An 11,601-nucleotide genomic window follows, 5' to 3' on the forward strand; every position below is an offset into this window, starting at 1 on the left:
GATTTTGTATGTGACGTTTTTTCACCACAAAGTTCCCAAAGTAATGCCAGAATCATGTTGCAACCCATCAGAGTTGTGTTGTCATGGGGTGGCACAGCGAGGATGTGCTGCATACCTTGGGGATGGGATGATGGCTTGGGCAGCCTCCTGGGATAATGTCAGAGGACCCAGCCCAGCACGGCTGTGTCCACATGGCCTATCGGAGATGAACCCTTACACATGCCTTCCCTTGACCATGATCTAGTTTTGTGCCTGATGGTGCTATCCGGCAGGAGCCAAGAGCATGCCAGGGACCATGATAACATTAAACAGTAGGGTTGTGCTCAAGTTTGCTGCCCAGAGCTATTTTATTCAGAAGAAAAAGTATAGATGATATATCCACCAAGGTATTTTATAGTGACTTCTTTCAAAGAATACCAATGTCCTTCACATACAGACTCCTTTTTACTCCTTTTCACGTCTTCTTGCTTGTGCCTTACCTTTGGTTTTTGCACATCTGTTGTGGGGGATACAAGCAGCCAAGCACCACCCATAGAGATGCTAGGTGGGAGGTACTTAATCTCTTTATCACCTATAATATTTCAAGGTGATGATTAAGGAAAATTCAGCATCAGGAGCTTTTAATAATGACAAGTTTATCTGCTGCCTGCTAAAGACCAACAGACATTAGAGGAAAGAGCTTTGAGAATGGTAACCTTTTTCTCTCAGCCAGCTAATCCCAGCTGACATAAAGCACATCTGCTGCTGCCCGGGGTGCTCCCAGCCATGCAGAAGGCCATTACCAGCATTTCTTTCTCACTGGGAACAGTCTATAAGGACTCTTCCTTCCTTCCATGGATCATGCTCTGAATTATTATTAAATATGCTAAGAAGCCTAACTAACGACTGTGAAGCAATTTGAGAGGTTTGAAAGGAAGTTTAATGAATATGTGGTAGTATTATTATTTCTCATTCTAACTATGACACAATTCGGGCGATTCAAACAGTCAGACACATCAACTCGAAAACCCCACAGTTTTGGAAAATGGTTCAAGTTGAGGAACCTGTATTCAGAAGATCAGTGTGTGTGTGAGTGCTGATCACAAAAAGAATTGAAGATCAAATGATCACAGACATTTTCTAGTAGAAACTAGATTGGAAGGGAGGTTCATTGCTCCTCAACTGCTGTTGATCAAAAGAGCAAAATGGGCAAAGCCAAACAGTTTCTGAAGTTAACAAAATTCTGGCTCAGCACAGTGGAGGACCTTCAGCTTGCTATTGCTCTTTTCTTTCAGGTAACTGTCAATGTTTTGGAAGTAAATGATGAAGAACCAGTTTGTTCACCCAATTTCTATTCATTTCAAATCCCAGTCAGCTTAGCTGTTGGGACCAATATTAATGGCTTCAGGATTGAATGTCAAGATCGTGATTCTGATCCCAGGTCTTTTCGTTACTTCATTAATGAAGGTACTGTGTCATGGTGTGTGAGCTGAGAGCAGTGCAAAAATTAGTGAATGTTGATGGTTTGCTTTGATTTGTAAATAAATCATATAAATTAATGTCCCCGAGTCATTAGCTCTCTTCTGGGGACCTGTTCAAAGGCCTCTGCCTTTGGGCAGAAGGAGAAGGCACAGAGAGGGGCTGGAGGGGCCTCTGAAGACACTGGTGGTGCCCATGTGGCCTAGGGGCCACTCCAGGGACACCCCAGGAGCGGAATGAGCCCTGCAACACCGCAGGGTCCTCACCCTGGCTGGGTGCTTCTGCTTCTGGGTGCTCTCCAGGCTGTAAGGACAGGTCATTCAGGTGACCTCTTGTGTGTCCTATGGCTCTGAAGTGTTTCCACAGCCTCCTCTCAGCTGTGTCCCCATAGGGGGTCTTATTCTATATTTGAATGCTTTTATAACTGTATTGTTTTAAGTTATTTTATATGGTATCAGGAAGATCAAGGAGCCATTTTTGTCAATGATATTTCACCACACAGGTGTGTAATGATCCATAACAAGTTGTCAACAGAAAGTGATCTTTTTGCTTGCTCCAGCCTTTGCTTTAATGTGGGATCAAAGTAAATTTTTTTGGTGTTTTGATGTCGATTTTCTGCAGGCAATGTGAACAATCATTTCACCTTTTCACCAAGTGCTGGCTCCAACACATCTCGGCTGATTCTTGCATCAAGGTTTGATTATGAAAGCGGACTTGATACAAACTGGATTTACAGACTGCATGTCTATATAACAGATGACAATTTACTATCTGCCAGGGACAAAACTACACGCCTAATTAAAACTGGAACGGTGACTTTAAGCATCAGAGTTATCCCAAACCCAACGACTGTCATTGCCATAACGGTAAGTTCACTGAAATTTATGTCCAGTTCTGCATTTCTTTTATGGACTAATCTCCTTAGGAGTGAAGAGAAGAGAGTACATGTATAAGAAAGAAAAGCAAAAACTTACAGTGGGTCCAGTCCTGGGAAGTGCCAAGCCCCATGCTCTTAACGTTGAAGCCAAAGGTGGTTGATGTGCTTAGTGTCATGAAGGATTGGTCCCAGGTACAGAGTCATGACATATGTTTTGTATTTTCATTTCTAAAACAAAAAGGGCAAGTAGCCAAAGGACTGGGCATACTGCCATTACCATGCAACTGGAAAGTTAAAGATTTTGGCAGCTTTATTAATAAGGAAAGAGCAGGGGTTAACCTTTGCCTGGAACCTTAAAATTACCTCATGCATTTTGCACTACCTTTTTTTTTATTCATAGCTATTCACTCCCCAAGCTGCATTGCACTTCTATGTGCTTCTTTAGCAGTGGGACACATTAATCCGTGGCTACCAAAGTTGAAATAGGCAACAACAACAACACGAAATCCTCATCACTTGGAAGGGTCTTTTTTTCCATCCCTGAGGTCATCGTCATGTAAAACTTTGAGCTGCCTGCCAGGAACTTAAGCAGTTGTGCACATCCTCAGTGTGTTGCTGAGATTTCAGACAACAAATCCAGAGGAGTGGCATGGGTCTTTCCTGAGCTCTCTGCCGACATAGTGCTCCATAGCCGAGCTGGGGAAGCCTGCACAGCTTTCGGCAGCCAGGGTGGGATCTGACCTTGCAGAGGCCGTGGAGCTGTGGGCCTCCGTCCCAGCAATACAGTCTACTCCTCCGCACAGCCGTCCTAGGTAAGCTCTGGCTCACCCGTGTTGTTTTGGAGCTGATTTCCATCAGGCTGATGCAGCACATGAGGAGAGCTTGCGTTCATCCTGCCTGCAGAAGCGGCACAGCCTGAGGGTACAGACCACTCGGTCCCCAACCTTGTGCAGGTTGTCACCTTCATCCCTTGCTGCACCATCTCTCTGTCATCCAGAGTCCATCCATTTTCTGCCTGCCTGCAGATGGCATTACCCTTTTTTCTCTTGCACACAGGAAAGAAAATGAGTGTGCTCGTGAAGGGGTAAAAGAGCTATCGACTGTAAAATCTATCTGGATCTGCTACGGGCTACTGGTAACTGAGCCAGAACCAGAGGATCCTGCAAACAGCACATGCAAGTCTGGATGCTTTGCTATGAAAATGCTTAAATCCAAACTTGCAGACTGATTAATAACCCTGTTAGTATCTAATGCTCTGTTGGGAAGGAATAAATGGTTTACTCAGCCTTCTCCTCCCACTACTTGATGTGGAAATGAAAAGTTAAGCTGAATAACAGAACTTATTCTGTATTTCTTTACTGTGCTTTACCACAAATACAAACAGTCTCGACCACATACCACAGCATTAAATCTGCCTCCCCAGAGATATCAGCCTTCCACTTTCAGCCTGTTTTCCAGAAGAGCACTTCCATTACAGCAACTTCTCCAATTACTACTCCTTACATGTGTTCAGTGCAGCAGCTTGATGCTGGAAGGCTGGTAGTGTAGAAAAGAAGCCCCGTCACAAAAAGTCACTTGTGACTTCAGTCCCAGTGAGGATGGAGTGGTGGTGGTGATCTTGAGATTATTTGAGAATTTCTGTAAGGATTGGATGTACCTTTTTTTGCAAGGCTAAATAGGCTGTTTTACAGGTATCCTTAAACAGGAAAGAAATAGGTACCCTACTAAATTTCATATGCAATATGATTACAAATGTCTTACAGAAAATCAAATAAAAACTTCAGTAGACAATCAAAACTAACAGTACCACAGGTAGAGCAAATGAGTAATTTCTGATCTGTGTGAGGATAGTTTCATGATGGGACCTTAATGAATGAGTTGCTAGCACCAAGTGATGTGCCAGCTCAGAGATGTGTCTCCTGGCACTCAAGAAGATGTGGGAGATTGCAGCTGCTCAGGAAGCGTGGTTTTCCCTTCTGGAACAAGTCATAGGGTAAAAAAAGGAGTTTCATTTCTTTTTATACGATAACCCAATTCCTTGGGGATCAACTCCTCTTATGAAGCGGGCCGAATGATCGCTGCAGTGAAGATGACCTACTTCCAGTTTTGCTTTAGGTAACAAGAAACCATTATCTTGGTAATGGCAGTATTCCCTGAACTTGCTTACCCTCCAACAGTGCACTTGCAGCTTCTCAGGCAACCTGAGGCTTTTAAACCCCACCATGGCATGCTTGTTTTAATATAAGACATTGAAACATGATCTGAAACCTCCTTTTTGCATCGTGGGTGGGCTCCATTTCACCTGCCTTTGGTTGTCCCAGGAACTTGGTGGTCCATCTCAGTCACCTGAGCTGCCTTGGCAGTCAGCAGGCAGGTACGTGGGATGAATCACTGTCTCCAGCAAACACTATCTCCCTTTGCCCATCATCTGCAGAGCCCCAGGGCAAGCTTGGGCCAGCTGCTTCAGTGCGGAAGTTCAACCAGATGAAAGGTGCCGTTGGAGTCAGTAACCTTACAAGTATGCAGCCTTGAGGAACTTTTCCTATCTTGTTTTAAAAGCCTGGCTTCACTGTTGTGACGAAAAGGGAAAACCTTTTCTCTGAATCGGCGTGGTACGTGCCGTTCGTCATCACCCTTGGCAGTTTGCTGCTCCTCGGACTGCTGGGGTACCTGGGGTTCCTGCTGGCGACGTGGGTCCGCACCCGCTGCCCTCCGGCAGGCAAAGCAGACGGCACGCCTCTGTGAGTCCTCCCAAATGTCACGCTGGGGAAGTACCCAGCAGCACCTGGCAATGACAAAGATAAGTCAGGCCTTTCAGCCGTAATGAAATCTACACTTTGAATATTTTATAGTGGTATGCCCTTCCCTGTAGTAAATGCTATTACCAGCTACAGTGATATTGGATGTTAATGATATGAAATCAAGGAAAAATGTCCATGGCTTTTTTTTTTTTTCATGAATTTACTAACATTAGCATTAGCTGAAGGTAGCAGTGGAATTAACAGTTATGACCTCTAAAGGCAGCTGTGCTCGTGAGGCACAGTCAGAGTCTGTGCCTGACTGTGCTGACCAAAAATACAAACGCGTTGTTTGGTTTGTATTTGGCTCCTGCTCCAAGGGAGCTCCCATCTAGGTAGTTACTGGACGCATTTTCCTCCCTCTTAGCTACAGATCCCAGACTCCTTTCCAAACCTTGGTGCTCATGCCAAATTCTTTGTTCTGGAAAAACTTCTGCAGATTTCCTGGAGTTTTACCCAAGCCTGTTGCAAGGCTCTGGCCCATAAAGCTTTGTGGTACCTTTAAGTGCTTGTGCTTGGCAAAAGGCATGGAAACACCTGGGACTGGCTCTGGTTGATTGTGGGAAGCGGCAGAGATCCCCACTAGCTGCCTTCTCAGCGGGCTGGAGCCAGACTGCCTCTAAATTGGCTTTTTACTCCACAAAACAAAGATAAGCAGGTCTTTAAGTGGACTGGGATTAAAAAAAAAAAAAGGATTTCTATAAGTGTTCTCAGGATTTGGACCTAAATTTAGAAATTATAGTAAATGTAAAGAGGTAATATATGGCTGTGATTATAATTCCAATGGTGTGTGCAAGGGATTTAGCAATTTGTGATAAAAATGATGAATCTAGTGGCGTATAACTTGGCTATTGTTATCATTTATTAATAGGGCAAGTGATTCATCGGGAGCCAGGCTCTCCCATTAAAAAGCAATTTCTATATTTTCAAAAACATTTACAACCTTTCACATATTTTAAAAGGTATTATCTGAGCACATCAGATCCAAAAAATGGACCTTCCTCCATGGAGGAAGATGGAACAAGATGACAATATTTGAAAATATATTTTTCTAGATTATATAAATCCATCATGCTATCATCAATAGGACTTTATTTTTTTAATATCATCCCTTCTTGGGGAAATGTTAGAGCAATGCTCAGGGCTGTTTTCTTCTTTGAAAACAGCATTAAATGATGTGGGCTTTCAGTGAAAGCAAAATCAGACACCAAACAAATCAAGCAAATCTCAGAACTCAAGGAAGCACATCTTTCTTGCCAAATGAAAGAAAATAAAGCATGATATTTTTATGTAGACAAAAGTATGACATTTGTTAACTACGCTCTTAATCTTTTTTCCATTACAGGATAAATGCTCCAGGTGTGTACCTCTTTTCCATATTTTAATATTTCACAACAAGACCTTATTTACAATTCAGTGTAAAATTTGTTAATCCATTTTTAGACAAATAAATTTGATCCAGTACAAGAGTACTGAATCAGACTGGCTGATTATGAGGCCTTCCTAAGTGATCTCATGGTCCTTTTGGTCTTCAAATCTATTAACTGTTAGGTAAAAACCAAATTCAGAGTAGCCTGGTGTTCTGGCATGGATGCTAAAGAATTACCATATTTTTCACATACAATTCATATGCTATCTGTTAAAAAAATAATCCCATCCCTGTACAGCACCTTCAAGAGTCCTCTCCACTCTAATTCCCTGTTCTCTGATCCCTTCATTTGCTCCCTTGACACCATTACTTCATGTATCTGAAGATTTATTTTAAAGTATTGTTGCTTTTAAAGGGATTTGTATAACTTAGCAGGGGTATAAGTTGCTCATAAAAAATTGGGTTTTTTTAAGCAGTCTTGTTCCTTTTAGTCCCATTAGCTTTGTGCTAGCAAGCATGGCTCATATGGGCTCAGTAAGGCCCTGCGTTTATAAGTCCCTCTCCTCAGTCAGTATCTCCTAGCTTGAAAAAAACAAATGACTAACAAAACCTGAAAATTAGCTGTTCTCTTGGTTGCCCAGTTTGAGACATTTCAGCATTGGTTGGTTTCCAAACAATGGATGCTTGGTGCTTTCTGAAAAACTGGTTCCCAAATGCTGGGCAGCAAAGGCCAGAGAGAACAGGTTTCCCATCAGTGCTCAGGTTGAGACCCATCTGCAGCACTTCAGAGTATTGCACACCCGGTTGCAAAGCCTGTTGGTGGCCAGGCATACAGTTCTCCAAAGAAAGGACATGACACAAATTGGCAAGGAGCAAGCAATAAGAAATCATAGCAACTAGTTGGGTATCATCCACAAATTCGTGCTGTTGAGTTGCCCGTGGCACTGCTGCTGTATTTGTTTGCATGTGGGATGAGTTAATAGTGTGGTAAATTCACACATATCCAAACTGTTCTTCAATCTGAATTTTACTTGACTGGATCTGCAGCACTTCCCTGTTTTGTCTCCAAGTGCATGTTTGAGTGCACAAGCCTTGCAACTACAAACATTCATGGAAAAAAAATCTACATTTGTAGTTCAAATATCCCCAAATGTGAATTTCTATATCTGTTCATATTATTTAGAAATGGAAATTTGTTAAAGAAGCCATTGTTATTTATTAATTACTGAAGGAATAAGAGTTTGCAAGGTTAAACTTTTGATTAGTCATTGGCAACTGTGGATTATCACTCCAAAATACTATGAAGGAGTTCGCTTTTCAAATAGTACGAGGGATCAGCCTTTGAAAAGAAATAAGGCTCATTTGAAATGTCTCAGAAGTTGAGTACCAAGAATGTCCATTTGTTTGAGGAAATCTTGGCTTTAGTGCCTATAGTCACTGTCAGAAAAATCTGATTCTTTACAATGTGCATTTTCCTTTCTGTAGAAAAGAAGAAACCTAAGAAAGAAGTGGTTGTGGTAAGTACTGCCAGCCTCAAAACAAACCCCAGTTTTCCCCAGCCCCATCATACAATATGATCGTAGGACCCTTTCTATGAAAAGTGTCTGTTTTCCAAAGAGAATATAAAAATGATAGGCGAAGAAAAAAGGATTGCCCCCAAATGCAAAACACTCCAGTGCCCCAACGGGCCTCTGTAGTTGGAGGCAACACTGGGCGTGATGGATACTCCCCCATGCTGTGGCCCCTTTGCCTGCAAGTGCCGAATTCTGCAGCCTCTCTGGCAGCCCCATACTTGGGGGGCCAGAGCGGCTGTGCCTGGCGTGGTGACAAGGCGACTTGCTGCAGCCGCGGAGCCAGCATGACAAGGGCTCCGGCTGCACTGATGGCAACGTTGGGCTGCTGGGACACTTCTGACCGCTGCAGGTAACCCTGACCTGCCTGAGGGCAACCAGTAAGGTACACAAGTGTACCCAAGTGCTGTTGTTACAGAAAGGTATGTTGTATGTCAGTGTCAAGACATACTTTTCTGTGACTTACAGGTGGTATTTACAAGTGGTGTTAAATTGTAATTACTTCCATTTCTTGAGGAGTTGTCTGGATCCTCAAATATATTTGCAGCAAAATGCCGTAGTTGTTTTCACTGCAATAGATGTTTCTTTGCTTCTAGATCTTGGGCCTCCTTCCTTTTTCATAGCCATAATAGCATAAAGGCTGCAAGGTGCTTTCATTAGTGTACTTTCCCTCCCCAAGTTCTTCAGAGGGGTGACCCTCTTGTGGTTACACACGTGGAGGCATTTAGCATGTCAGACCTTATTAATCCTTCTTTGAACATCTAGTGGCAACATCCTACACCACAAATGGCTTTTGTTGCCATTTTTGATTAAACCCAGTCTACAGGAATGCAATATGCAGGTCATACAAATCCACCTCCATCCATGTAGGTCACCGTTTTCAAGTCACTGCTCCTCCTTCTCACTTAACTAATTCACAGGATTCATATCACATTTTGTCTCTCTTCACAGACGATGACAAAGCTAAATACTGCCTTTGATGGAGAAGCCAGAGATCCAGGTAGTAAAAAGCAATTAACAGTGGATATGAATATTTGGCTGGAAACAAACTGGATTAGTTGATTTAAATATCATTCGACATTTGCTTTTCATATTTCAGGTCTGCTGTTTCCAAGGAGAATAGGAGCTATATTTTACAGATAGTGAAAATGAAGACGGTGCCCTAGTAGCATTTCTTATGGTAGAATATACTTATGGCCCTTGAAAGCACACGTCCGATGGCCAGATTATTCACAACTCCTCTGCTAAACCTAAATGTATGGCTCTGGTATAGGAAGGTGGGAGGGGAGAACGAATTTGATGCAAGCCTCCTGCTCTGGTGCTGTCATGGCTACGTGGTTTCACCCTTCCCATATCTGGGAAATGGCCAGCAGATTGATGTAGCTGCAGATGTACTGACTTTGTCTCTTAAACCTCTCCCTGGATGCAGAGCGGGTGGGCGAGTTATTCACTCCTGCACAAACCTCCTCCCTTGCAGCAACAGTGTGAAATTAAGGTGAAAGCTAGGAAAATCAATGTTATGCAGGAGGTGTAGTGCTTATCCCCTTCCCCACGTGACAGCCACTGTGCTCTGTAGCAGGGTTCATTACAGAAAAATACTTTTTTTCTAAGGGTTGATCTGCCTTACCTCATCCCCCCTGAACCACAGCCCCTGCCTGAGCCCCGCACCGTGATGCTTGGCCTCGCATTAGGGTGCCCAGCCGCGCATCTAATGGCTGACGGCCCCCAGCATGGAGAAGGTGGGGCTGCTAAAATGTGACAGTCAGTCAAAATAGCTCTTTAACAAATAGATCTGAAAATAAGTCCGAAACAATAGGTCTAAAAATTAGCCAGAAGAAGGCAGGCTTGTTTCCAGTCTTGGATTCATCTGGCCAAATTTCCACCCAAGTGCCTGTACCTTGTGTTTCTTATTAGCTGGCTCAGAGCTGTCGAATGCTGTAAGCTAATGGGAAACACTAGGCATGGGGACTTCAGTAGAATTTGGGCAAACAAATGGGACCCTACTGTGCAATTAAGCCCATCCACAAGGCTGCTCAAGGCCACTTTGGTCCAGGTCCAAGCCCACCTGCTATTCATAAAGAGATCTGAAGGGATGAGCTCCAAAGTCCCTGCCTTTTCCCTGTGTAACTGCATTTGTAATATATTAAACTTGGATATTCTCTAGGCCACTGCAAGAGCTGCTTCCCGGTGTTTTTGCAGGGCAGCTGGTGGCTCCCTTCCTCAGCAAACCTGACCACACCAGACTTAGAGATATCTGAGTCCATCCAAACTGCCCTCCAGAGCCATAGCGTTTGTGTCATGCCTGACACAAACAGTAAGGTATAACACAGCTTTGTGGTGTCAGCAGAGAAATGTGTGCTCCCCACTGCTCCCCTCTCCCCTCCATGGCACATCCCAAACCCTAGAGGATCAAGTGTTGGTGCTTTGGAAATGAGATTTAATAATTCCCAGGACATCATCTGTTGAATATGATTAGGAGGGATGGTCAGGAGCTGCTTCCTGATCTGGGCTGCTTTAACATGCCCGCCTTGTAAACAGTTAGAAAAAATAACATGTAAAGAGATCCAGTTTCAGCTTTAATTGCTCCCATTGTGTTGATGTGTCAGAAACCATTAATTCTGATACAAACTGTAACATGTAGTAACATGTAACCACCATTTCTTAATGGTCTTTTGTTTGTCTCATATTGGTAATGTTTAATTACAAGAAGTGCCACTATAGCTCCTGATTCTCTGTCTGTTTAGCAAGAGACAGTTTTTATAGTGATAAATAGCATCTCCCCTGAGTGGCCACCACGATGCTCAGGTCTCCACACTCACTTGCAGAAATGAAGCTTTTCCTCTCGGGGCTACCTCTCCAGCTTGCCGTTTCTCATTTCAACCCCATCCTGAGAAGAACTGTCCTGTCTTAATCTGCTAAAGCAGGAATTAATCAGTTGTCTTTTCTCCCTTGCAAGTTACTGGCAAAATGTATGAATTCAATACACAGTCGGGGGCCCGGAGGTGGAAGAAGAGCAATGAGCCCCTTCAGCCAGTGCCAGCCGTGCAGGTAACATCCAGTGCCACAGACGATGGTGGCCAAGGGACAGACAGAGCAGAGGCACAAAGCAAAAAAGAGCCTTCACAGAAGAGGAAAGAGCTGACTGCAGAGACAAAACCAGCTGCCAAGGCCTTGGCAGGGCAATCAGAAACCTGGCAACCAGGCCAGGAGGGGGTCTCCTATCCCTGCTGAGCAGCAGAATGGGTGAAAAGCACATCAGGGTTGAAAAGTTTGCTGGCAAAGGCTAAAAATAGTTTCTTTTCATTCAGTATTTTATTTCAGCCTTTCCTTGCCCTCCCATCTTGCTGTAGAAAAGACCATGGCTTGAAAGCAGTTTTGGAGTGGAGAAAACCCACAACTTGTTATGGTATCTCAGGCTGTCATGTCAACGCTTTCAGCTTATTTCTCTTTCGTAACACTAGCAGCATTAAATATCTTCACCTTTGGTATTTCCTCTGGCGTGTTTAATGTTTTACAGAATCAAGTGGA

The 11,601-nt window shown here is 43.6% G+C and overlaps 1 protein-coding gene across 1 annotated transcript in view; it reads left to right on the forward strand.

The window, feature by feature from the left end:
- Positions 1-11,304, forward strand: part of CDHR3 (cadherin-related family member 3) — a 37,221-nt gene extending 25,917 nt beyond the window's left edge. Inside the window, exons 13-19 of the mRNA XM_009707685.1 lie at positions 1,275-1,446; positions 2,080-2,324; positions 4,895-5,076; positions 6,479-6,492; positions 7,988-8,019; positions 9,025-9,073; positions 11,030-11,304. Of these exons, the coding sequence (XP_009705987.1) occupies positions 1,275-1,446; positions 2,080-2,324; positions 4,895-5,076; positions 6,479-6,492; positions 7,988-8,019; positions 9,025-9,073; positions 11,030-11,304 (969 nt within the window). The remainder of the gene's footprint in view (positions 1-1,274; positions 1,447-2,079; positions 2,325-4,894; positions 5,077-6,478; positions 6,493-7,987; positions 8,020-9,024; positions 9,074-11,029) is intronic.
- Positions 11,305-11,601: the final 297 nt, after the last annotated feature.

The sequence above is a fragment of the Cariama cristata genome, unplaced genomic scaffold, assembly GCF_000690535.1.
Source record: "Cariama cristata isolate BGI_N322 unplaced genomic scaffold, ASM69053v1 scaffold32489, whole genome shotgun sequence".
NCBI classification, from domain to species: domain Eukaryota; kingdom Metazoa; phylum Chordata; class Aves; order Cariamiformes; family Cariamidae; genus Cariama; species Cariama cristata.